At 39.2% G+C, this 27,768-nt stretch overlaps 1 protein-coding gene across 6 annotated transcripts in view; it reads left to right on the forward strand.

Annotated features, from left to right (window-relative positions):
* Nucleotides 1-27,768, forward strand: part of LOC109421347 (uncharacterized) — a 491,813-nt gene that overhangs the window by 398,393 nt on the left and 65,652 nt on the right. For all 6 annotated transcript variants that reach the window (XM_062849572.1, XM_062849571.1, XM_062849575.1 and 3 more), the window contains one exon: nt 21,663-21,829. In XM_062849572.1, coding sequence (XP_062705556.1) covers nt 21,663-21,829 — 167 coding nt within the window. The remainder of the gene's footprint in view (nt 1-21,662; nt 21,830-27,768) is intronic.

The following is a 27,768-nucleotide window of genomic DNA, read 5'->3' on the forward strand; positions in this document are numbered from 1 at the left end:
TAGAAGGACTAGGAAGGACTAGAAGGACTAGGAAGGACTAGAAGGACTAGGAAGGACTAGAAGGACTAGGAAGGACTAGAAGGACTAGGAAGGACTAGAAGGACTAGGAAGGACTAGAAGGACTAGGAAGGACTAGAAGGACTAGGAAGGACTAGAAGGACTAGGAAGGACTAGAAGGACTAGGAAGGACTAGAAGGACTAGGAAGGACTAGAAGGACTAGGAAGGACTAGAAGGACTAGGAAGGACTAGAAGGACTAGGAAGGACTAGAAGGACTAGGAAGGACTAGAAGGACTAGGAAGGACTAGAAGGACTAGGAAGGACTAGAAGGACTAGGAAGGACTAGAAGGACTAGGAAGGACTAGAAGGACTAGGAAGGACTAGAAGGACTAGGAAGGACTAGAAGGACTAGGAAGGACTAGAAGGACTAGGAAGGACTAGAAGGACTAGAAGGACTAGGAAGGACTAGAAGGACTAGGAAGGACTAGAAGGACTAGGAAGGACTAGAAGGACTAGGAAGGACTAGAAGGACTAGGAAGGACTAGAAGGACTAGGAAGGACTAGAAGGACTAGGAAGGACTAGAAGGACTAGGAAGGACTAGAAGGACTAGGAAGGACTAGAAGGACTAGGAAGGACTAGAAGGACTAGGAAGGACTAGAAGGACTAGGAAGGACTAGAAGGACTAGGAAGGACTAGAAGGACTAGGAAGGACTAGAAGGACTAGGAAGGACTAGAAGGACTAGGAAGGACTAGAAGGACTAGGAAGGACTAGAAGGACTAGGAAGGACTAGAAGGACTAGGAAGGACTAGAAGGACTAGGAAGGACTAGAAGGACTAGGAAGGACTAGAAAGACTAGGAAGGACTAGAAGGACTAGGAAGGACTAGAAGGACTAGGAAGGACTAGAAGGACTAGGAAGGACTAGAAGGACTAGGAAGGACTAGAAGGACTAGGAAGGACTAGAAGGACTAGGAAGGACTAGAAGGACTAGGAAGGACTAGAAGGACTAGGAAGGACTAGAAGGACTAGGAAGGACTAGAAGAACTAGGAAGGACTAGAAGGACTAGGAAGGACTAGAAGGACTAGGAAGGACTAGAAGGACTAGGAAGGACTAGAAGGACTAGGAAGGACTAGAAGGACTAGGAAGGACTAGAAGGACTAGGAAGGACTAGAAGGACTAGGAAGGACTAGAAGGACTAGGAAGGACTAGGAAGGACTAGAAGGACTAGGAAGGACTAGAAGGACTAGGAAGGACTAGAAGGACTATGAAGGACTAGAAGGACTAGGAAGGACTCGGAAGGACTAAAAGGACAAGAAGAACAAGAAGATCAGCCAATAATTGATATTTTTTATTATTTTATCTTAATGTTGCCACTACCTGCTGCACCCAGAAAAATTTTAGAAAAAATAAATAAACTGAGAGATTAACATTTATCGCGGATCTATTTTTGATGTCATATAATTTTAGTTTTCGAAAAACCTTACCTTTCGATTTGTTTTATTATATTTTTTTTACAAAGCTGTATTCCAACCATTTCTTTTGCAAAGTAGCTCAGGATGGTCGAATGCTTTTAACTATTTTTTTCCTGGATTTTTTATTTTCTGTCGATTTTCAAAACAAGCAAAAGCATACATTGTTTTTAGATTTTTTTATCAAAAATGAAGTCTACATACAAGTTTCAATGAAAAACATGCATATTTTTGTTTTCTCTACATCCAACTGTACTAACAGCAAATTCAAAATATCAAAAAAATAAGAAAAAGACTTTGCATTTAGGATTTTTTTTTTACTGTTTTATCGTTGTTTTTATCATTTTATCAAAAAAGGGTCAATTCTGGCGTTCGATTTGAATAGGTCGAATCTACATCAAAATTACAGCAAGCGTATGCCCTATTTAAATCAATTACCAAAGTAAAAACCAAACTTATGTCCTATTCAAATCGAACGCCAGAATTATTTCTCAAATATGTGAATTTTTATACCGTCTCAAATAACATTTTACATGGTCTGATTTTTTTACCAAATATTTTAGATTTTTTTTACTCGCTGTTACATACTTCAGTATGTAGGATGTAGGAGAAAAAAATGGATGTTTTTTTATCGGACCTTGCACGTAGAACTTATCCTTGATATTAAAAAATCTACTTTGACTTCAAACAAACCTCTCTAACTTTGAAAGTGTTCAACCAAAATGGCTAAAATTTTCTCTGGAAACAGTTTGACACAGCAACTTTACACTGTCGAAGTTTTATGAATATCGGGACAGTTTTACCAGTTCTACAGTCAAAATAGTGCACACTCATTTTAAAATGTTAAAAAGTGCCCAAAGTTTCGAAAAACCCGTTTTTTGTTTGAATTGTTAAAGAAAAATAGTACCGTAAACCGGGGTCAAATTGATCTCCGGGTCGAAATTGATCAGACGTGTTTCAGTTAAATTAAACATACTTTACATTGTTTCCTTCCAAGTATCGTGATGTAGGAATCCTGTACTAAACGATAAATGTGAGAAAACCATTTAAAACATACCTTATCTAACGGAAAAAAGTCTGATCAATTTCGACCCGGAGATCAATTTGACCCCGGTTTACGGCACTTAACCGGTTTTTATGAAATTTTTACCATTTATTATGTCTTACTTGGGAAACTTACAGTCAAATTTTCAGACATTTTGATGAACTAACAACAAAGATATAGCCAAAACAGTTTTGAAAATGAATGACCAAAATTCCAAAATCACATTTTGTTGTATTGCAAATATCTGCGCCAATACTAAACCGATTTTGTTGAAAAAAATGTGTAGTTACATTAGTTGCTATTGAAGTCAGCTTTATTTCGAAAAATAATAAAAAATCGAAGAGTAAGGCTTTTGGAAAATTTAAATTACATATATGACATATAGTTACACACTGGATAACAGCAAGCTCAGCATTCCTAAACCAATGGCCCAATTTATTCGATCGCGCCACTGCAGACATCAGCAATCCGACCGGTGGACTTCACCCAGCTTAGTCAGCAGTTGGGAGTATTGAGTACAGTTGGTAGGCAACTCGGTATCATAATTCATTCAGTTTCTAGATCGCTACGCGTTCGGTTCTTTTCGATATCGGTTTAGTTAGTTAATACTATAATGTTCAAATGTAATAAAGTTTTAGTTCAAATAAATATTTTTTTTCTAAGACCTGTTGGTCTAACATATTTTTATATATCGTAAATCCGCGATGAACATTACTCTCAGTGTATTCTTGTTTTCTAAAAGTACTTCAAGTATACTCAAACATCTTCGAGGACATTATTTCAATCCAACTAATGATTTTCGAGTTTTTATGGGCCTTTTCAAAAGTTAGGTGATGAAAATTGCGAAACAAATAACATGACAAATATTTTTGGATAGAAGGTTTGGTCAATGACGGAGGAGCAGCTATGAACTGTACAGCCATCTATGCTGATTAGGCTGTGGCTTTTTTTTTAGTTTTTGAAACCTGGAATCGTAAGCTCGTCTGAATTCAAATGACGTAAAAAAGAAAACCCTAGATTTAAGGCAAATATATTGAGATTTAGAGGTGGCGCAGTTGCTTGAAAGTTGAACTTTCGAGTAAAAAAAATGGTGGTTTTATTTGAAGTACCACATTTTTTTTTTCATTTTCTAATTAATTGATCTTTTTATCAAATGTTTTTTCCTAAAAGTCACGCAATATATGAGTTTTAAAAGATTGTATTTATTTATTTTTATTTTTATTTTTTTTTTATCTGTATTAACGAAATTTTTAGCCCTAGGCTAGTTCATCTCGGGATCCACACGTAACTTCCCTTAACTCACATTTTGCAAGTTTGTCGGGAGTGGGATTCGATCCCAGGTCCTCGGCGTGATAGTCAAGTGTTCTAACCATCACACCAGGTCCGCTTTATTTATTTATTTATTTTTTCTTCTTTATACGAAAAAATAAACAAACTTTTGAGCCCAATAACTTTTTAACCGCATGACAAATTTCATATCTTTTAGCGTGCTTTTGTAGATACATATTTCTGTTGCCTTTTTTTCTGAACGAACTATTTGTCAAAGTATTTATTTTAATGATACCTACTTCTCACCAAAAACTGATGAAATATGCCTTAAAACTTTATTTCTGCATGTAAAGTTGAAGATTAGTATGTTTTTTTTTCATGTTTTACTCCTAGCCAGATACTAAGCATTTCACGATATAGAATACAGTGAAGGATTAAAAAAAAACTTTTTACTTACATTTAGACCATGAAAATATGTTCTAATTCAGAAAACTCCAAATATTGAAATTTCAGGCTTCCATTTGATTATTTTGAATTTTTTTTTCACTTTAAGCCCGAAACTAAAAATGTAAACAAATAAATTTTTCACTGTTGAAAATGCTTTGACATCCATGTGCACAACAGAACATGTGCTCGATGAACAAATTGAGATTTGAAATTATGAAAAGAAATCCACGTACTCCGGTGAGACTCGAACTCACGACTCCCAATTCGCTAGACGGGCGCTTCTATTCCTTCAAGCTACGGAGTCACTCGACTATCTCCGTCGCCAGCAGGCCTAGAACTGAACTCGATTCCACAATCGCACATGGTTATCTTCTTTTCACAATCCAAAGTTCAGTTCTAGGCCTGCTGGCGACGGAGATAGTCGAGTGACTCCGTAGCTTGAAGGAATAGAAGCGCCCGTCTAGCGAATTGGGAGTCGTGAGTTCGAGTCTCACCGGAGTACGTGGATTTCTTTTCATAATTTCAAATCTCAATTTGTTCATCGAGCACATGTTCTGTTGTGCACATGGATGTCAAAGCATTTTCAACAGTGTAATTTCCCACATGGCTTGGTCAGCCAAAGCAAAATCAAGAAATTGACATTTGTAAGGTGCTACGGTCACCCTTACCGTATTCGGTCGGCCGAGGACCGACCCGTCGAGAGTCCGACTGCACACTAATTGCCATACCAATAAGTAATTGGAAGGCAGTGCCCGAAGCTCTCGACAATTAAAAATAACTTCCTCTCCCGCTTTGACATACATGTGCACAACAGACAATGTGTTAGATGTTCATCTAATCCCATCCGAAGGGGGTTTGGATTGTGAAAAGAAGATAACCATGTGCGATTGTGGAATCGAGTTCAGTTCTAGGCCTGCTGGCGACGGAGATAGTCGAGTGACTCCGTAGCTTGAAGGAATAGAAGCGCCCGTCTAGCGAATTGGGAGTCGTGAGTTCGAGTCTCACCGGAGTACGTGGATTTCTTTTCATAATTTCAAATCTCAATTTGTTCATCGAGCACATGTTCTGTTGTGCACATGGATGTCAAAGCATTTTCAACAGTGTAATTTCCCACATGGCTTGGTCAGCCAAAGCAAAATCAAGAAATTGACATTTGTAAGGTGCTACGGTCACCCTTACCGTATTCGGTCGGCCGAGGACCGACCCGTCGAGAGTCCGACTGCACACTAATTGCCATACCAATAAGTAATTGGAAGGCAGTGCCCGAAGCTCTCGACAATTAAAAATAACTTCCTCTCCCGCTTTGACATACATGTGCACAACAGACAATGTGTTAGATGTTCATCTAATCCCATCCGAAGGGGGTTTGGATTGTGAAAAGAAGATAACCATGTGCGATTGTGGAATCGAGTTCAGTTCTAGGCCTGCTGGCGACGGAGATAGTCGAGTGACTCCGTAGCTTGAAGGAATAGAAGCGCCCGTCTAGCGAATTGGGAGTCGTGAGTTCGAGTCTCACCGGAGTACGTGGATTTCTTTTCATAATTTCAAATCTCAATTTGTTCATCGAGCACATGTTCTGTTGTGCACATGGATGTCAAAGCATTTTCAACAGTGTAATTTCCCACATGGCTTGGTCAGCCAAAGCAAAATCAAGAAATTGACAAATAAATTTTTGCCAAAATTCCCATTTTTTTGTAAAAAACGTATTTTTGAGCAGTTTTTGATGTTTATCCATGTTGAAACCATTTTCTAAAGGTACAGTTTATTCACAGCATTCTTAGGCAACAAATATATCTACAAAAGCACGCTTAAGTTTAGATTTTAAATTGGTTAAAAAGTTATCGGGTACTAAAGTTATTTTTTCTTCTTTTGGTAAAAAAGGAAAAATATAAATAAAATCTTAAAAAAAATTGCGTGGCTTGAGAAGTTTATTCAAAAATCAACACGCTCAGAAAACCGTTCTGATAAACGTGAACAAACAAACGCAAATATGAGAACAAGCAAATATACACCGTGAACTGGAACTAGTTCTAGCTGTCAATATGAGCGTTCTAGAAAACGTGAAATCTAGTTCACGGTGTACATTTCTTATTGTTGTTATCGTTGCTATGCATAGTAGGCCTGTCCAGCTTTTCAAAAATGTTCTCTGATTCTCAAGTCCACCCCCATATTTTGATTGGCATCCTAAAAGAAGTAACTGGTTAAAATTTCAGCCAAATCCATTGAAATTAAGAGGTGCATCAAATCAATTTTGTGTTTTTCGACTATTTTTGAACTTCAAAAAATCATAACTACACTAAAACTTGTCAAAACTTAATTCTTTCGGCAGAAATTGAAAGCTATACTTGTTTGCTACAACTTCTCCGAACATCATGTACCAATAAAATTGAAGGAAACATGTGTAATTATCACATTTGTAATCAGAAAAACCTTAAAAAGTTGATTTTTTGATAGATTTTGTTCTGGAACACCCTTATATACGTAATAAGTTGGATTTTTCAAAACGGCATCATATTCTCCAATGTTTGTTGGTTATTTGCTTCTTTGACACCAATGCTGTAGGAGTTGAGCAAAAATTACTAAAATTCGTGAAAGCCAAATGTGGCCTAAAAAGTAGCTTTTCGGGTGCAATCACGCTGTGGCGCGAAATTGTACTGAACGTAGTACAGTAGTAGAACTACTGCGGACTAGCTATGATTCATTGTCCAACCACGACCTCAGTTCACTATCCAAAACGGCGACGACGACGACGCAGCGAGACGTGACAATTGGTTCCGAAATGGGAAAACTCACTCGCGGTTATGGGCTGTTTCAAACTCCCACCACCGGGTGTACCGTCTGATACCAGCACCGACTCCAACGCAGGTGGCAATGGCATACATATTCATAAACCGCCAATGCGGAGACCACAGTGCCTCTTGCGTAGTTAGTACATACCCACAACTGCCACCAAAATTTTAGTAACTCTGGGTAATGGGTGATGCGGTGCGGTTTCCGCATTGTTTTATAGCCATGAAGGCGGATGACAATGAGCTCCTGGAAATTGAGATTGATTAGAAGTCAGAGATTGAAAATTATTCGTAACCAGATGGAATGAGAGATGGACCTGCTTGGATTTGGATTGGATTTGGATTGGATTTGGATTGGATTTGGATTGGATTTGGATTGGATTTGGATTGGATTTGGATTGGATTTGGATTGGATTTGGATTGGATTTGGATTGGATTTGGATTGGATTTGGATTGGATTTGGATTGGATTTGGATTGGATTTGGATTGGATTTGGATTGGATTTGGATTGAATTTGGATTGGATTTGGATTGGATTTGGATTGGATTTGGATTGGATTTAGATTGGATTTTGATTGGATTTGGATTGGATTTGGATTTGATTTAGATTGGATTTGGATTGGATTTGGATTGGATTTGGATTCTCTAGTCCTTCTCTAGTCCTTCTCTAGTTCTTCTTTAGTCCTTCTCCAGTCCTTCTCTAGTCCTTCTCTAGTACTTCTCTAGTCCTTCTCTAGTCCTTCTCTAGTCCTTCTCTAGTCCTTCTCTAGTCCTTCTCTAGTCCTTCTCTAGTCCTTCTCTAGTCCTTCTCTAGTCCTTCTCTAGTCCTTCTCTAGTCCTTCTCTAGTCCTTCTCTAGTCCTTCTCTAGTCCTTCTCTAGTCCTTCTCTAGTCCTTCTCTAGTCCTTCTCTAGTCCTTCTCTAGTCCTTCTCTAGTCCTTCTCTAGTCCTTCTCTAGTCCTTCTCTAGTCCTTCTCTAGTCCTTCTCTAGTCCTTCTCTAGTCCTTCTCTAGTCCTTCTCTAGTCCTTCTCTAGTCCTTCTCTAGTCCTTCTCTAGTCCTTCTCTAGTCCTTCTCTAGTCCTTCTCTAGTCCTTCTCTAGTCCTTCTCTAGTCCTTCTCTAGTCCTTCTCTAGTCCTTCTCTAGTCCTTCTCTAGTCCTTCTCTAGTCCTTCTCTAGTCCTTCTCTAGTCCTTCTCTAGTCCTTCTCTAGTCCTTCTCTAGTCCTTCTCTAGTCCTTCTCTAGTCCTTCTCTAGTCCTTCTCTAGTCCTTCTCTAGTCCTTCTCTAGTCCTTCTCTAGTCCTTCTCTAGTCCTTCTCTAGTCCTTCTCTAGTCCTTCTCTAGTCCTTCTTTAGTCCTTCTCTAGTCCTTCTCTAGTCCTTCTCTAGTCCTTCTCTAGTCCTTCTCTAGTCCTTCTCTAGTCCTTCTCTAGTCCTTCTCTAGTCCTTCTCTAGTCCTTCTCTAGTCCTTCTCTAGTCCTTCTCTAGTCCTTCTCTAGTCCTTCTCTAGTCCTTCACTAGTCCTTCTCTAGACCTTCTCTAGTCCTTCTCTAGTCCTTCACTAGTCCTTCTCTAGACCTTCTCTAGTCCTTCTCTAGTCCTTCTCTAGTCCTTCTCTAGTCCTTCTCTAGTCCTTCTCTAGTCCTTCTCTAGTCCTTCTCTAGTCCTTCTCTAGTCCTTCTCTAGTCCTTCTCTAGTCCTTCTCTAGTCCTTCTCTAGTCCTTCTCTAGTCCTTCTCTAGTCCTTCTCTAGTCCTTCTCTAGTCCTTCTCTAGTCCTTCTCTAGTCCTTCTCTAGTCCTTCTCTAGTCCTTCTCTAGTCCTTCTCTAGTCCTTCTCTAGTCCTTCTCTAGTCCTTCTCTAGTCCTTCTCTAGTCCTTCTCTAGTCCTTCTCTAGTCCTTCTCTAGTCCTTCTCTAGTCCTTCTCTAGTCCTTCTCTAGTCCTTCTCTAGTCCTTCTCTAGTCCTTCTCTAGTCCTTCTCTAGTCCTTCTCTAGTCCTTCTCTAGTCCTTCTCTAGTCCTTCTCTAGTCCTTCTCTAGTCCTTCTCTAGTCCTTCTCTAGTCCTTCTCTAGTCCTTCTCTAGTCCTTCTCTAGTCCTTCTCTAGTCCTTCTCTAGTCCTTCTCTAGTCCTTCTCTAGTCCTTCTCTAGTCCTTCTCTAGTCCTTCTCTAGTCCTTCTCTAGTCCTTCTCTAGTCCTTCTCTAGTCCTTCTCTAGTCCTTCTCTAGTCCTTCTCTAGTCCTTCTCTAGTCCTTCTTTAGTCCTTCTCTAGTCCTTCTCTAGTCCTTCTCTAGTCCTTCTCTAGTCCTTCTCTAGTCCTTCTCTAGTCCTTCTCTAGTCCTTCTCTAGTCCTTCTCTAGTCCTTCTCTAGTCCTTCTCTAGTCCTTCTCTAGTCCTTCTCTAGTCCTTCTCTAGTCCTTCTCTAGTCCTCTCTAGTCCTTCTCTAGTCCTTCTCTAGTCCTTCTCTAGTCCTTCTCTAGTCCTTCTCTAGTCCTTCTCTAGTCCTTCTCTAGTCCTTCTCTAGTCCTTCTCTAGTCCTTCTCTAGTCCTTCTCTAGTCCTTCTCTAGTCCTTCTCTAGTCCTTCTCTAGTCCTTCTCTAGTCCTTCTCTAGTCCTTCTCTAGTCCTTCTCTAGTCCTTCTCTAGTCCTTCTCTAGTCCTTCTCTAGTCCTTCTCTAGTCCTTCTCTAGTCCTTCTCTAGTCCTTCTCTAGTCCTTCTCTAGTCCTTCTCTAGTCCTTCTCTAGTCCTTCTCTAGTCCTTCTCTAGTCCTTCTCTAGTCCTTCTCTAGTCCTTCTCTAGTCCTTCTCTAGTCCTTCTCTAGTCCTTCTCTAGTCCTTCTCTAGTCCTTCTCTAGTCCTTCTCTAGTCCTTCTCTAGTCCTTCTTTAGTCCTTCTCTAGTCCTTCTCTAGTCCTTCTCTAGTCCTTCTCTAGTCCTTCTCTAGTCCTTCTCTAGTCCTTCTCTAGTCCTTCTCTAGTCCTTCTCTAGTCCTTCTCTAGTCCTTCTCTAGTCCTTCTCTAGTCCTTCACTAGTCCTTCTCTAGACCTTCTCTAGTCCTTCTCTAGTCCTTCTCTAGTCCTTCTCTAGTCCTTCTCTAGTCCTTCTCTAGTCCTTCTCTAGTCCTTCTCTAGTCCTTCTCTAGTCCTTCTCTAGTCCTTCTCTAGTCCTTCTCTAGTCCTTCTCTAGTCCTTCTCTAGTCCTTCTCTAGTCCTTCTCTAGTCCTTCTCTAGTCCTTCTCTAGTCCTTCTCTAGTCCTTCTCTAGTCCTTCTCTAGTCCTTCTCTAGTCCTTCTCTAGTCCTTCTCTAGTCCTTCTCTAGTCCTTCTCTAGTCCTTCTCTAGTCCTTCTCTAGTCCTTCTCTAGTCCTTCTCTAGTCCTTCTCTAGTCCTTCTCTAGTCCTTCTTTAGTCCTTCTCTAGTCCTTCTCTAGTCCTTCTCTAGTCCTTCTCTAGTCCTTCTCTAGTCCTTCTCTAGTCCTTCTCTAGTCCTTCTCTAGTCCTTCTCTAGTCCTTCTCTAGTCCTTCTCTAGTCCTTCTCTAGTCCTTCTCTAGTCCTTCTCTAGTCCTTCTCTAGTCCTTCTCTAGTCCTTCTCTAGTCCTTCTCTAGTCCTTCTCTAGTCCTTCTCTAGTCCTTCTCTAGTCCTTCTCTAGTCCTTCTCTAGTCCTTCTCTAGTCCTTCTCTAGTCCTTCTCTAGTCCTTCTCTAGTCCTTCTCTAGTCCTTCTCTAGTCCTTCTCTAGTCCTTCTCTAGTCCTTCTCTAGTCCTTCTCTAGTCCTTCTCTAGTCCTTCTCTAGTCCTTCTCTAGTCCTTCTCTAGTCCTTCTCTAGTCCTTCTCTAGTCCTTCTCTAGTCCTTCTCTAGTCCTTCTCTAGTCCTTCTCTAGTCCTTCTCTAGTCCTTCTCTAGTCCTTCTCTAGTCCTTCTCTAGTCCTTCTCTAGTCCTTCTCTAGTCCTTCTCTAGTCCTTCTCTAGTCCTTCTTTAGTCCTTCTCTAGTCCTTCTCTAGTCCTTCTCTAGTCCTTCTCTAGTCCTTCTCTAGTCCTTCTCTAGTCCTTCTCTAGTCCTTCTCTAGTCCTTCTCTAGTCCTCTAGTCCTTCTCTAGTCCTTCTCTAGTCCTTCTCTAGTCCTTCTCTAGTCCTTCTCTAGTCCTTCTCTAGTCCTTCTCTAGTCCTTCTCTAGTCCTTCTCTAGTCCTTCTCTAGTCCTTCTCTAGTCCTTCTCTAGTCCTTCTCTAGTCCTTCTCTAGTCCTTCTCTAGTCCATCTCCAGTCCTTCTCTAGTCCTTCTCTAGTCCTTCTCTAGTCCTTCTCTAGTCCTTCTCTAGTCCTTCTCTAGTCCTTCTCTAGTCCTTCTCTAGTCTTTCTCTAGTCCTTCTCTAGTCCTTCTCTAGTCCTTCTCTAGTCCTTCTCTAGTCCTTCTCTAGTCCTTCTCTAGTCCTTCTCTAGTCCTTCTCTAGTCCTTCTCTAGTCCTTCTCTAGTCCTTCTCTAGTCCTTCTCTAGTCCTTCTCTAGTCCTTCTCTAGTCCTTCTCTAGTCCTTCTCTAGTCCTTCTCTAGTCCTTCACTAGTCCTTCTCTAGACCTTCTCTAGTCCTTCTCTAGTCCTTCTCTAGTCCTTCTCTAGTCCTTCTCTAGTCCTTCTCTAGTCCTTCTCTAGTCCTTCTCTAGTCCTTCTCTAGTCCTTCTCTAGTCCTTCTCTAGTCCTTCTCTAGTCCTTCTCTAGTCCTTCTCTAGTCCTTCTCTAGTCCTTCTCTAGTCCTTCTCTAGTCCTTCTCTAGTCCTTCTCTAGTCCTTCTCTAGTCCTTCTCTAGTCCTTCTCTAGTCCTTCTCTAGTCCTTCTCTAGTCCTTCTCTAGTCCTTCTCTAGTCCTTCTCTAGTCCATCTCCAGTCCTTCTCTAGTCCTTCTCTAGTCCTTCTCTAGTCCTTCTCTAGTCCTTCTCTAGTCCTTCTCTAGTCCTTCTCTAGTCCTTCTCTAGTCTTTCTCTAGTCCTTCTCTAGTCCTTCTCTAGTCCTTCTCTAGTCCTTCTCTAGTCCTTCTCTAGTCCTTCTCTAGTCCTTCTCTAGTCCTTCTCTAGTCCTTCTCTAGTCCTTCTCTAGTCCTTCTCTAGTCCTTCTCTAGTCCTTCTCTAGTCCTTCTCTAGTCCTTCTCTAGTCCTTCTCTAGTCCTTCTCTAGTCCTTCTCTAGTCCTTCTCTAGTCCTTCTCTAGTCCTTCTCTAGTCCTTCTCTAGTCCTTCTCTAGTCCTTCACTAGTCCTTCTCTAGACCTTCTCTAGTCCTTCTCTAGTCCTTCTCTAGTCCTTCTCTAGTCCTTCTCTAGTCCTTCTCTAGTCCTTCTCTAGTCCTTCTCTAGTCCTTCTCTAGTCCTTCTCTAGTCCTTCTCTAGTCCTTCTCTAGTCCTTCTCTAGTCCTTCTCTAGTCCTTCTCTAGTCCTTCTCTAGTCCTTCTCTAGTCCTTCTCTAGTCCTTCTCTAGTCCTTCTCTAGTCCATCTCTAGTCCTTCTCTAGTCCTTCTCTAGTCCTTCTCTAGTCCTTCTCTAGTCCTTCTCTAGTCCTTCTCTAGTCCTTCTCTAGTCCTTCTCTAGTCCTTCTCTAGTCCTTCTCTAGTCCTTCTCTAGTCCTTCTCTAGTCCTTCTCTAGTCCTTCTCTAGTCCTTCTCTAGTCCTTCTCTAGTCCTTCTCTAGTCCATCTCCAGTCCTTCTCTAGTCCTTCTCTAGTCCTTCTCTAGTCCTTCTCTAGTCCTTCTCTAGTCCTTCTCTAGTCCTTCTCTAGTCCTTCTCTAGTCCTTCTCTAGTCTTTCTCTAGTCCTTCTCTAGTCCTTCTCTAGTCCTTCTCTAGTCCTTCTCTAGTCCTTCTCTAGTCCATCTCCAGTCCTTCTCTAGTCCTTCTCTAGTCCTTCTCTAGTCTTTCTCTAGTCCTTCTCTAGTCCTTCTCTAGTCCTTCTCTAGTCCTTCTCGAGTCCTTCTCTAGTCCTTCTCTAGTCTTTCTCTAGTCCTTCTCTAGTCCTTCTCTAGTCCTTTTAGTATACTAGTCTTCAAGTCTTTTAGTCTTTCTATTCCTTCTATTCCTTCTTGTCCATGTAGTCCTTCTAGTCCTACTAGTTCTTTTAGCATAATGCTTGACCATTGATGCATCGCTGAAGTCTACCCCACATTTGATTTCACCGCAAATAGATGCTGATAGCAAAATGTGGCTCCATTTATAGCAACGTACTCACAGATGCAAGTTCAGCAAACATCTGCCGTACTGCATAAACGAACGTGGTATGTCAACCGCAAATGTCCTTCCTACACGACACAAGCCCAACCCACTCATCCACACTTGCCCTTCTATTTCAACTAATCTTCAGTTACTAGGTTGCTTAATTATGTAAATAATTGCATTAACTAGCCACGTCACGATTCCGAGATAAATTTTCCGCATCAGCTGTCCGGTGGCTGCTGGGCATATCGATCGGCCCATCGCATCGCCCCATGTGGTCACATTCCCGATGGAATCTAGTATGCAGATGCGTTGATCCGCTTCATCGATTTAGTTTACCTACTGCAGACTGCAGCAGCAGTGGCCTATTAGTGTATTCGCAACTTGAATAACAAGATTATCACCACTGGTGATTATGGACTTCCAATTTGAAGGGGGAAGTGATCCAACGGAAGGTTAAGCGATACATGTTGACAATCCAATCCTGTTGTGCTATCGTTACGCCACCAACCAATAATGTAATAGGGATCCTAGTGGATACCTCCATAGAATACACAACAGGAAACGTAAAAAACAAGTAAAGAGCTCTCAAGGGCTCTCAAGAGCTTTCAAGGGTTTTACCTCGTTGAGGAAAAATTCAGTTCGACAAGAAGCCCTGTAAGTTGCATGAATCATGATAAATTTTAAATGCTGTCACATTAAAGGTGCCTCCAAAAACTTTTTTTATTGTATAAATTTTTAGCCTTATGCTGGTCCATCTCTTGTCTCCCAAAAATAAAACATTTTCATGTGTTTATATTGGATCTTTGTGAAATTGAAAAATTATGGAAAAAATCTCATAAATTTTTATTTATACTTTTACTTTAGCACGGAACAAATATATTTTATAACATAGCATAATTTTCCAGCAGAACTTTTGAATTCCCTTCCAAGCATTACCCTTTTCCCGAATGATGTAATCCCACTTGTTTAATCCTTATTGAATTGGAAACGCCAATGCCAGCAGCAGCGGTGCAGCACTCGGAATCATCACGGCACGTTCATGCTTGCGTTGAAATAGTAATCCGGCGTAGTCAACAACCCTGCTGGACCCCCGGCGAACTTTGCACGCTCCCGGAATGCTAATTAAAAGTGGGATAAATATCATTAATTAATGATAAATGCTTCGCCGCGTGCGCGCAAATTCTCGCTGTTTGTTATATTCCAACAAAATAATGAGCAACCGCCAGCCAGGACGCAGGGACTGAATTAAAACACCATCCCCACTATGCCATTCCAAACGGCTAGGAATGTACTGGTGAAGTTGGATGGACCCTCGTTGCCGTCGTCCTCGTAGCCCGAAATGGAAATTTATGGTTTTGCATAATTGTGTGCCTCCCCAATTCATGGGTCCCTATGAGCCCATTTTTAAACAATTTTATTTTAATGGGAGGCCCTATGCAATTCGCATCTGAGAGGATAACGTGCTTTGTAGTACATGTAATTTAAAAATGCAAATAATAGTAATTTTGCAGAATAACTACCATTATGAGCGGGCCCAATTAAATAATTTCAAGATTTTTATTGGATTTGTATCAAGAGTTATGTTGTCAAAGACTAGCCCAACTCTTAGTTTCTGATAAATTTCAAATCTAGATTCTGCTTTTTAATGGATGGACTAGAAGGACTAGAAGGACTAGGAAGGACTAGAAGGACTAGAAGGACTAGGAAGGACTAGAAGGACTAGGAAGGACAATAAGGACTAGGAAGGACTAGAAGGACTAGGAAGGACTAGGAAGGACTAGGAAGGACTAGGAAGGACTAGGAAGGACTAGGAAGGACTAGGAAGGACTAGGAAGGACTAGGAAGGACTAGGAAGGACTAGGAAGGACTAGGAAGGACTAGGAAGGACTAGGAAGGACTAGGAAGGACTAGGAAGGACTAGCAGAACTGGAAAGGCTAGCAGGACTGGAAGGACTAGAACAGTGGTGCTCAAACTGCGGCCCGCGGGCCGCATGCGGCCCTCGAAGCTCTTGAATGCGGCCTGCAAAGTACTTTGGAAAAAAGTAACTAATTGTTCAAAATAATGAAAAATATTTTTGAGATGCTTAAAACTTTCATAACATTTGTTATTCATTTTTGATAAGATTAATTAAAAATTACAATATCAATTCTTTTTAGCAAATTTCTATGATTAAGTTTTGAAAAAGAAGCAAAGTTCTTACAAATATTGACTGTAGATAACTTAGTTTATTTCAATCATGCAGATGAGATTGTGCACAGTCCCATATTAAATATTAGTTTCTTCTGGTTATTTATATCAAATAAATCATGTAAAATTGCATTTTCTAAAAAAATATACCTTAAACATCCTTAATTAACCCTTTGTTGGTTTTGGTTTCTTTTTATTCAAATGACGATTTTTATTCTGCGGCCCGCGACTTAGCCGCAATATCACAATTTTGCCCGCGGTATGCTTCAACCTGAGCACCACTGGACTAGAAGGACTAGAAAGACTAAAAGGACTAGAAGTTCTAGAAGGACAAGAAGATCAGTCAATAATTGATATTTTTTAATTACTTTATCATAATGTAGCCGCTACCTGCTGCACCCAGAAAGATTTTAGAAAAAATAAATACGCTGAGAGATTAATATTTATCGTGGATCTATTTTTGTCATATTATTGAAGCTTTCCAAAAACCTGATCTTTCGATTTGTTTTATTATTATTCTTTACAAAGCTGTATTCCAACCATTTGTTTTGCAAAGTAGCTCTGGATGGCCAAATGCTTTTAGCTATTTTTTCCTGGGTTTTCTATTTTCTGTCGATTTTCAAAACAAGCAAAAGGAAACATTGTTTTTAGGTTTTTTATATCAAAAATTAAGTCTACAAACAAATTTCAATGAAAAAACATGCATATTTTTGTTTTTTCTACATCCAACTGTACTAACAGCAAATTCAAAATATTGAAAAAATTAGAAAAAGACTTTGCAAAATGTCATTTCGGATTTTTTTTCTACTGTTTAACTGTTTTTATCATTTTATAAAAAAGGATCAATTCTGGCGTTCGATTTGAATAGGTCGAATCTACATCAAAACTACAACAAACTTATGTCCTATTCAAATCGAACGCCAGAATTATTTCTCAAATATGTGAATTTTTAGACCGTCTCAAATAACATTTAACAAGGTCTGATTTTTTTACCTAATATTTCATATTTTTTTATTCGTTGGTGTATGTTAAATGTAGGAGAAAAAATTGCATGTTTTTTTATTGGACCTTGTACGTAGAACTTTTTTTTTTAATCTAAATCGTTTATTTGAAAGGCTCACTTGCTTAATTGAAAGCTCTACCGAGCCGATAATCATATGAACAAACAGTGTTACAAAAAAATACAATTTCAATGAATTTCAATAAAAGGTTCTACGGGCGACCTTCTTTTTGGCCAGTGAACCTGAAGTGGAGCTCGAATTCGCAAACTATACCCTCCGGTCCTTTGCTGTTTAGTTCTCGATGGCTTCCTTAATCGCGTAAGCAACTTCTTCCAGTTTCTCCAAATTTTCCTTGCGTCGCATAACCTTTTCCAGAGCTGATTCGGTCGTACAAACGGGTGCCTGTACTTGCTCTTTTCCTTCCGATTCCGTGGGAAGCTCCAAGAACTCTTCGTCCAAGACTTCAATTATTTCGTCGGGCGATACCTCCGTCGAATGATCCGCTCCTGACGTGCCCTGATTTCCGGAGACCACCGTGGCATATGAAACAGCCGGTTTATCCTGCGCTTTCTCGTTTTGCTTCCTGTTCCGTAACTTCCGTTGAGGACAGCTGTCCCTCCGATGTCCCGTTTTCTGGCACAGAAAACAAGTATCTCTCAGGCCGTCATAAAATACATTTGCTTTCCGACCCACGACATCAATTGATGGGGGAATATCATTTTCCACATTCATGAATACTCCACGCACCCCAGTACACAAGTGGTCGAGGCCCAAATCTGCGGGAAATTTCTCTCGAACGATTTTGTCTACTTTCCCATATTCTCCGAGAACCGACAACAAAGCACTGTCCGACAGTTCTGGCGGCAAGTCGAACACACGGACGTACCGCATATTGATGCCCGCCACAGCCATGCAAACTTCCACTGATCTTCCACTGCTGTACACGAAGGGACGTGGTTCCGCGTTTTTGCTAAGTGCGTCCATTATAGCATCATGGGATGAGAACTTGATGAACAGCGACCGATCATTGGCTGTTTTATACGCCGTCTCCATCAGCGTTACATCCGTATTCAACTGCTTAATGAAGCTAGCAATCTCGACCCACGACGGACGTGGGCTTGTCACAGGGAACCGAAATTGAACGGTATTTTCAATCATTACTTCGCCCATACCGATAAATAGATGCTAGTTCTAACAGCACAGAAAGCACCACCGCACCGGCCGAGACAATTGAGAATAACCGACAATGAAAAAAGAAATCTATAACGCGCGAGCTGATAACAAAGCGGACCCGCACTGCAGAGCGCGCATTTGTTTCCGACTGCACCTGACGACAGCAGCGATCGAACTCATACGTAGAACTTATCCTTGATATCAAAAATCTACTTTGACTTCAAACAAACCTCTCTAACTTTGAAAGTGTTCAACCAAAATGGCTGAAAATTTCTCTGGAAACAGTTTGACACAACAACTTAACACTGCCGAAGTTTTATAAAAATCGGGACAGTTTTACCAGTTCTACAGTAAAAATAGTGCACACTGATTTTGAATGCCAAAATCACATTTTGTTTTATTGGAAATATCTGCGCCAATACTAAACCGATTTTGATTAAAAAAAAATATGGTATTAACTACACATTAGTTGCTATTGAAGTCATCTCTCTCTCTTCTTGGCGTAACGTCCTCACTGGGACAAAGCCTGCTTCTCAGCTTAGTGTTCTATGAGCACTTCCACAGTTTTTAACTGAGAGCTTCCTCTGCCAATGACCATTTTGCATGTGTATATCGTGTGGCAGGCACGAAGATACTCTATGCCCAAGGAAGTCAAGGAAATTTCCTTTACGAAAAGATCCTGGACCGACCTGGAATCGAACCCGTCACCCTCAGCATGGTCATGCTGAATACCCGTGCGTTTACCGCCTCGGCTATATGGGCCCTATTGAAGTCATCTTTATTTCGAAAAAAATAATAAAAAATCGAAGAGTAACGCTTTTGGAAAATTCAAATTATATATATGACATCTATCATAAATACGCGATGAACATTACTTTTTATACTGAAAACTGAATACTGAAAATTGGTTCCTCAAATTGTGGCCCTAAGGCGGTATACAAAATAAAAAAATGGTATAATTTGCACAAAATAGAATAAGAAATCAAATTTTTTTTTTCAGTAACGTCGTGGCCCCCCTGGACTGGCTTCACGGCCCCCCAGGGGGCCGCGGACCACCGTTTGGGAACCCGTGTTCTAAAAGTACTTCAAATGTACTCAAAAATCTTCGAGGATATCATTTCAATCCCATAAATGATTTAAGAGTTATACTTTTTTAAAAAGGAAAATTTTGTTTTGTTGGCCTTTTTCAAAAGTTAGGTGATGAATATTATAATTTTTTTTGATAGAATTTTTGGTCAATCACGCAGAAGCAGCTATGAACTGTGTACAACCATCTATGATGATTATTGTGTTGCTTTTTTTTTTTTTTAAACTTGCTGAAACCTGGAATTTGTAAGCTCTTCTGAATTCAAATGACGTAAAAAAAATCCCTGAATTTGAATATATTGAGATTTGGCGCAATTGCTTGAAAGTTGAACTTACGAGTAAGAAAAAGGTGATTTTACTTCAAGTACCGTTTTTTTTTTCAATTTCCAATTAGCTTTCAATCTTTTTATTAAAAATCTCTCACAAATTAAATTTAAAAAATACTTGTAAACATTTAATTTTTCCTAACAAGTCACGCAAAATGTGAGTTTTGAAAGATTTCATTTATTTTTTTTCTTCCTTATACGAAAAAAAAAACTTTAGCGCCCAATAACTTTTAAACCGCTTGACAAATTTCAAAGCTTTTAGCGTGCTTTAAAAGATACATATCTCTGTTAACTTTTGTTCTGAACGAACTATTCGTCAAAATATTCATTTTAATGGTACCTACTTTTCACCAAAAACTGATAAAACAACCAGATACTAAGCATTTCACGATATAGGATACAGTGAAGATAATATTTTTTTTCAAAAAAAAAACTTTTTACTTACATTTAGAACATGAAAATATGTTTTAATTCTAAAAACTCCAAATATTGAAATTTCAAGCTTCCATTCGATTATTTTGAATATTTTTTTCACTTTAAGCCCGAAATTAAAAATGAAAACAAATAAAATTTTGCCAAAATTCCTATTTTTCTTGTAAAATACGTGTTTTTAAGCAGTGTTTGATATTTATCCATATTGAAATCATTTTCTGCAGGTACAGTTTATTTACAGCATTCATAGGCAACCAAAATATCTAAAAAATCCCGATAAAGTTTAGACTTTAAATTGGTTAAAAAGATATCTGGTCCTAAAGTTATTTTTTCTTTTGGTAAAAAGAAGAAAAATAAAATTACTCGAAAATTCAACTTTGAGGCGATTGCGCCACCTCTAAATCTCATTCGTTTCTGGCTCAAAATCAGACTTTTCTCTTTCTATGACATTTGAATCCAAAAGAGTTTACGAATTCCAGGTTGCAACAACTTTTGAAAAATAAGCCGCAGAAAAATGTTCATGCTCAAGCAAATCTTCAAGCAAGTTTCACATTTTTTCTGAATAGCTGTTATAAATTTGATAACATAATGAAGTTGTTGTTGTTGAGTATGTTAATTGCATCATAAAAATCCAGCAGATCTATTATTTCCACATCCAATATGAAACATTGATTCATTAAATATCAATAGCTACTTTATATTTTCCATTACATCTAGTGGTATAATTTTCATGCAGACCTATAAATTCTGTCGTTCCTGTTTTTTTTTAATCACAAATAGTACTTCTCTGAACTCCCACGTATTCAACAGATCAACTACAATGTTGCAGTGTTTGATTTTTTGCACAATACAATGTAGCCATGCAATGAAAAGAAACCATCCGGTACTACAGTAGTCATTTCAACACATGGAATCTAATAACTGTGATTCCCAACGCGATACAATTTCTGTTGCTTCCCTCGGTACCACTTGTGTAGTTTTAATTAAACGCCCGCAGCAGTAGCAACAGCACAACATGAATCCATAAAGTTGCTAGCTAGCCTGGCAGTCATCACCGACACCAGGACCAGGCATCGACTGTATTCCGAAATGTTTGCATCGAGAGTTCAAGCTTTCAATTTACTCCATCCAACCGTGCGGTGTTCTAAGCTTCCGCGTATCCACACATTGTATTACGACTAATAAAAGCTGCTACAGTGCTAGCCATCATCGATGGTGTGGGGAAAGTGGGTCCAAGGATAGTCATAAACCTGGGGAACCATAAAATCCGCTCGGGCTACAATCAGTACTACAAAAGCGATATTGTATTCAAAATTGTATTATCATTATCATTAGTTATTTATTATAGGGTTTTTCAACCCGAAGCTGGTTCATCTATCTATACGAGTGCTATAGTCTATTTTACGAAACGACAACAGTGTTGATATTGATATTAACACTCACGGGCTTGGGCGCAACCTCCTGTCAAATTTTCATTCATAAAATGAGCGATCAACGGAAACGTCTCGTAAAATGGCTCATTGTAGACTACAGAGAACGATAGAATGTACCGTCATTTTTTTTTCCGTTCCCCCTCGTTTGAGTAGCATTTAGACAACATTTTCTTCTTCTTTTTCTTTATGGCTCTACGTCCCCACTGGGACTTGGTCTGCCTCGCTTCAACTTAGTGTTCATTGAGCACTTCCACAGTTATTAATTGAAGGGCTTTCTTTGCCTGCCATTGCATGAATTTGTATATTGTGAGGCAAGTACAATGATACACTATGCCCAGGGAGTCGAGAAAATTTTCCCGACCGGAACGGGAATCGAACCCGCCGTCTTCGGATTGGCGATCCATAGCCTTAACCACTAGGCTAACTGGAGACCCCTAGACAACATTTTAATTATCTTTAATTTAAATGGTATAAACATACGGATAAATCGCATTTGATCCCATCTTCCCCATTCATACCATAGTGAGTTCGAGCACAAGCTGTCGAGTGTCGAGGGGGTGGTTTCGTTCACCATGTGCACGAAAAGTTACCACCCCACATGCACCGCACTGACTGCGCACAATAGAAGAAGCTAATGAATACATGCATGTTTTACTTTCCCGGAATAAACTTTGTTGGCACGAACAATCAATTTAAATCACATTACGTCTGGTGTTCAGCGCGGCAAACATGTTTGCTTCAATTGAAGTTCCACTTTTTAAAAGTTACACATTAGTGAAAATTACCTAATTTGCCCTTTCTCTCTCTGTTCCCATTGTTTGCAGCTCATCCTGGAAATCAACAGCGAAGTGGCACTGTTTAGGGATCTTCTAATACACGTCGGTCAGGCGCGAGACTGTCCGGAGCTGCGGGAAAAGATACGGAAACTGCGGCGATCGTGCGTGGAAGCATGCAAACACACGGCCGCCCTGATACTGCCGCAGATCCGACAGTAAGTATGAGTGGTGCTCTTTTGGGGACTCTTTCTCAACCATTTTGACCAATGAATCGTGAAAACGACAATCAAAAGCAGTGAAACAATGGGAAACCAGCACTGATTTTTTTTTGTAAAACCTTATATTTAGCCTAGTTATTTAGTTGTTAACATTCAAATAAAATACAAAGTTATCTAATCCTATTTCATTGACTGGTGTATCAACTAAGTATGTAAAGAATAGTGCTAATGTTTTTATAATGAGTTGCTTCGAGTTGCGGTTGATATTTCTAACGGCGAAATAAATGAAGTCTTTTGGTTCTAACCTGGATAAACAAGATTCACTAGCTAACAGCTGTCTTCGCAGGTATCTCCAGATGTCCCTAACATGTTGACAACGAAACAGTTTGTGTACCACGGTTTCTGGTTCCTCAGGACATATTTCACAGTATGGGTTCTCAATTACACCTCGTCGATACAACAACTCTCGATGCTTGATCTTCGAATGCATAATCATATACCAATTCGAGCGATGGATTGAACTGATGGATTTGTTATGTAGGTGTTTGAAAACAGTTTTCCAATCACGTTGTTCCGCTGCCATGAATCCAGGATCTGGTTGCAAGGACAAGAAGTAATGGTACACGCAGAAAAATCTATTTTAAAATCAAAAATATTTGAGGCAAATTCAAATAAATTGTCAATTTGTTCTGGCCACAAAAATAAAACTGTTTGGAGCAAATCGAACGTCACATTTGAAGCTAATGAAATCCATGTTTGAAACAAAAATGCAACTTCTGACAGATTATGTTAGAAATAAATGTAAATATTTTTGTTTTTTTTTGTGCAGGTCGGCCCTACGGAAATATTTGTTTTCCCATTGAACTTATAAAGTAATTTCCTTCGCTGGAAAAATCCACCTCCGGTGTTGTACTTCCAATGCCAACATCATGTATATATCTATTAGATAACATACGCTCCCGACAAGAACGGGATTTCGTGAAGACTTTCGGTGAACCTTGCCTTTTTTGCAGGAGGAAATTTTGTTTGATGTTGCAGCTGAAACTTGTGAGTTTTGTTTATGATCTCGAGCGCGGAACGGGGGGCTCCTCAATGGGTATCGTCGCAATAAATGTGTAATTGAGTTAGTTTTAAAAATTAAAATTTTAGTTTTAAACATTTTATCAATTTACCGAATAAACATGAATATTTTTGTTTCAAACGAACGAAATTTGTCTCCGTGTAGATCCCTTGCGACGATGGTGCATGGAGGATGAATTCTGGTAGTCGTCGTATCTCCGAGCTCACTAATGCTATGTGACCATATGCCGATGGTATGGATATATTTTGATTTTCCAGGAAGCTGCATAAGAATGGAAGCTGGGGTGCCAAATTTATCAAGCGATTCACTAGTAGGGATTTTGATTTCATTTCCGGACAGTGTAGATTTAGTCCACCTCGATGTTTTGGCAGTATTAAGTTGGCAAAAGCGATTCTCTGCAAGGTGTGGCCGTGCCAAATAAATTTACCAATTTCTGTCTTGATTTTGTTTATGAATCCTTTGCTAATCGGAAGATTTGAAGCCATATACCAAATCTTGGAGTTTATGTACGTGTTTATCAAAATAGTCTTTTGTAACACGTTTAGGGTTCTTGGGTTATGCAGCCAAAGCCGGGATCTCAATCCATTAACAATGGACTGCCAGTTTACTTTATGTGCCTGTTTGATGTTGTCTCCAAACCGCACTCCTAGGATGTTCACAAAATTTTCTATGTTGAGCCACTCTGTTTCTGTGGATAGATCCATGTTTCCTAACATCACTGCCGTGGTTTTCTGCTTATTCAAAACTGCACCGGAGGTTTGTCCGAAATTCTCAAATATGCTTATTATTTGTAAAAGCGAGCCTTCGTTCTCCAGAAAAATCGAAATGTCATCGGCGTAAACGTTCATCACAGCTCTTGGGAATTTTCGATAAATTGCATCAAGTAATGGTTGCAAGTAAAGCACGAACAGATGCATTGACATGGGGTCTCCTTGTCTAACTGACCGCTTTATTTGGAATTCTTGCGTTAGATGTCCATTGATCAACAGTTTTGAAAATGATCGACTCCAAATTGTTTCAAGAAGCTGAACAAATTGCGGGTTGAAGTTCATCCTCTGCAAAGTTTGTTGTAGGAATTCGTGATTCACCCTGTCGAAGGCATGGTCTAGGTCAAACGACACTAGTAATGCATTCTTTCGTTGATGTTTCAACTGACATAGCTTATCGAAAGTACGACACGTAGCCTCGTAAATCGTTCTTTTGTCATTCGAACACTTTTGGTGGTCGGAAAGCACAAGCGGAAGTAAGTCATGCATTCGTTGCTTCAGGATTCTTGCCAGAACTTTATAGTCAAAGTTCAATAAAGAGATGGGGCGGTATCCCTTTACACTCTTGTCATTGCCTTTCTTTTTGACTAGCACGACAATTCCATCATGAAATTGTTTTATGGAGTTACCTTGGAGAGCATCGTTGATAACGTTTGAGAACTGAGGGCCGATAACTTGCCACGACTTGATGAAAAATTCTTTTGGCAAACCATCTATTCCTGGAGATTTTCGAGAGCAGCTAGCCTTGATAGCGGAAAGAACCTCATCTGGCGATATCGGTTCCATCAAATTGTCGTTCGTAGCGTTGTTTTCAGGAATTCTTCTCGCAGGAAAAAAGTTTGTCGAATCTTCGCTTCCAGACGAGGCATACAGATGTTCAAAGTACGACCTAATGGTGTTTCTAATTTGAGTTTGATCGCGTATCTCAAAACCGTCTCCATCTCTCAACTCAGATATTGTGCTCTTGGATTTCCTACTGTGTATTTGCGCCACGTGAAACAAAGTAGTTGACTCCCCAGATAGAAATGTTTCGTTCGCTTTTCTGAAGTTCATAGAGAAGTTGCGTTGCAGACGAAGCATTTGCGCTTTGATGTGTTTTATAACTGTAAGTTGTTCCGGGTTGTTGAGGTAATTTTCATAGGCATTTTTCAACAGAGATCGATACAATTCCATAGCATCTCGGAATTCACGATGTACAATGGAAGTTTTCCACTTCAAAAAGGAAATTAGCTTTGGTTTGGTGTGAAACATCCACCAATCCATCCAGCTATGATAGCTTTGTCTTGCACGCAACCAATACTGCCACTTCCTAGACAGTTCATTCAAAACATCTTCGTTGTCTAGAATTTGTGGTTGTAGTCGCCAGACTCCACGTCCAACTGGAGTTCCCAGGTGTGGTAGAGTTAAACGTACTATGTATGCCTTATGATCTGAAAATGCCGTTACAGCAAAATGGGCTGTCCGCATTTGTGGTTTCATCGCTTTCGAAACCAAGATGCGATCTAGTCTGGAAGCTGAATTTGATCTTATGTAGGAAAATTCCACCCTGTTTCCGTTCAGTACTTCCCACGAATCAATCAAATGTGCTGCATTCATAAGTCGTTTACACATGGGACTGGTATTGCTGACTCCTGTAGCATCTTTAGGGTTGACTACTGAATTAAAGTCGCCACCCAGCACCACAACCTCTGTAGATTGATGAAGATAATGTGCCACATACGAATTTAAAAAGTCTTCTCTAGAGTTTCTCAACAAAGCACCAGATGGAGCATAAATATTGATGAAGGTAACTTGTCCAATCCTCACCGAAATTATGCGAGAGTCTAAGCTTTTTTCTATGTGGTGTACATTGTATTGATCACGCACTGCAACAGCTGTACCCCGTTCATGATTATCGACGTTGAAAATCATCGAAAAACCTGGTATTGAAAAATGCTCGTTCTGTACTTCCTGCAGAAAAATGACGTCAAGGTCTGCAGAGCGAATAAAAGACCTCAAAGCATCCAGTTTTGTTTCATTCGAGATGTTGCAAATGTTGATAGTTGCAATATTGTAGCTAAAAAAATCCATCACCCTAATGATTGTGGAGTCCCACCTTGAGTACGTTCCCAGTCACTGATATTGATGTGTATCGCGCATGCGCGATCGAAATTGCATACTGTTTGTTGTTATGCTCGAGAGTATGCTTGGAGCTATGTTGTGCTACAAGTTCTTCCACGTATGATTGTGATTTCAATTCGATAATGACTCGAGCTTTCGTCATACTTGGCTGGATGCAGTTCACTTTGGTCATGTCTAGAGGGTCTTGTTTCCCGGACCGAAAAAAATCCCGGGATTCGGGATTTTTATTTTCCAAATCCCGGGATTTCCCGGGATCCCGGGAAAAAACTAAATTTTCTAAAAAACGATGAAAAAGTTAATGGAACGATTTCTTAAGAACTTTTAATTAAACTCGATCAACTAATGACCATTATATTCGAAAGAAAATACATATTTCATAGACATTTGATTGTGTGAGGGCAGTTGGAGACATTCAAAGGTATTTGAAAATTTTCAAATAAAGTTCATCTTTATCCGCCATAGGTTAACTTGGGCTATAGGTTAACTTCTGCCTTACTTATTCAAAGGAATTTTTTGACAGAACTTGATGATATTTCTAGAGTAATCCCTTATTTTTTACCCTGAGACGCGAATGAATTCTGTGTGAGATTTTTTGACGGAGTTAAAATGGCAGTGTTAGAATGGTAATTTGAAAATTTCAAACGGCAATTTCTTAAGATATTATTTCTCCGCATTTTGTTTTTTTTTTTCTTTAAGAAAATGTGTGACTATTTCAATTATATGTGGATATACATTCATGTTAACATTTTAGAATGTCGATTAGTTTTTTTTTTTGTGGTGAAATACATTGAAGAAACTGTGGAAAAAATCCAGAATAATTCAAGACAGACTCTCTCAACAAACTTCTTGTTAAACTGATATGAATATCTTCAAAAAAATCCTTATAAAATTCTTTCGAAAATTTATTTGTGATTTCCATTTCATTATTTCCATCCCGAAAGTCCATTGATTTTTTTTTCGATTTATTTGGCAGTATGACAACTTTAACAATTTTTTCAGATGTTTTTTTGTGGTTTATACAACAATTTTTATATTTCTATTATTCCTATTATATGGTATTAAATTATATTCTTCGATTTTATTGTACGTTTCGCTTTTTTTTTTGCAATTCGATATCGCTCTATTTCTCACCATAAATCATCACAGAAATTTCTGCAGAAGATCTAAAAACGGTGTGCTGTTTCTTCTTGTAAATAAATTACTGATTTCTCTTAGAAATTTCGTCAAAATTATCACTTGTATTATCTCTAGTGATTGTTGAAATGAGCTCCGCAGAAAATTTCCTGGACTTAAGAACAAAATGTCGCAACGAATTTACGAAATCGTCAACAAATAATTCAAAGATTGTCAAAGTCCTGCAGAGGTTAGGGGTTGTTGATCCGTTTTCTTTTGAAAATTCGGCGAATTTTCCTCATAATTTAAACGTAAATGGGCAAGCAATTGGTCAGGGCTGTTGAATATTATATAACAACACAGTATTCTTAATGGATAACTCCAGAAACATCTAAAAATATTTGCAGTTTACATATTTCACATATTGTAAAAATGTTGAACATTGCCATAAATTCCAAGAATACTACCAGAACAATGTAGCCTAAAATAAATCATTTTCTTTCACATTCCGAAATTCTGTCTGTTGATTCAGTTTGATTATAATTGTAATGTAAATGGAAAGTCAGTAATAAATTGTAAAATGTAAAATCAATGTAAAAACAAAAGATTTCGGCTCAGTTATGCCCATGTGGTGCCCGAGCCTTCCAAATAAACGAATAAGTAAAAAAAATGAAAAATGAATGACATAAATTCAGTCAAAATATCTTTGGTTTAATTAGTTGGACTCTCATCTAAACTTGATTTAAGTAGAAATAAACTATACCTGACAGGTAGCGTAGAATTGGATGGAAAAAAGGAAACATTGACAAAGAGAAGATTTCAAAGTAAATAGATTTGTTTTAGTACCACATTTT

This window comes from Aedes albopictus, chromosome 2 (assembly GCF_035046485.1).
Source record: "Aedes albopictus strain Foshan chromosome 2, AalbF5, whole genome shotgun sequence".
Lineage (NCBI taxonomy): Eukaryota > Metazoa > Arthropoda > Insecta > Diptera > Culicidae > Aedes > Aedes albopictus.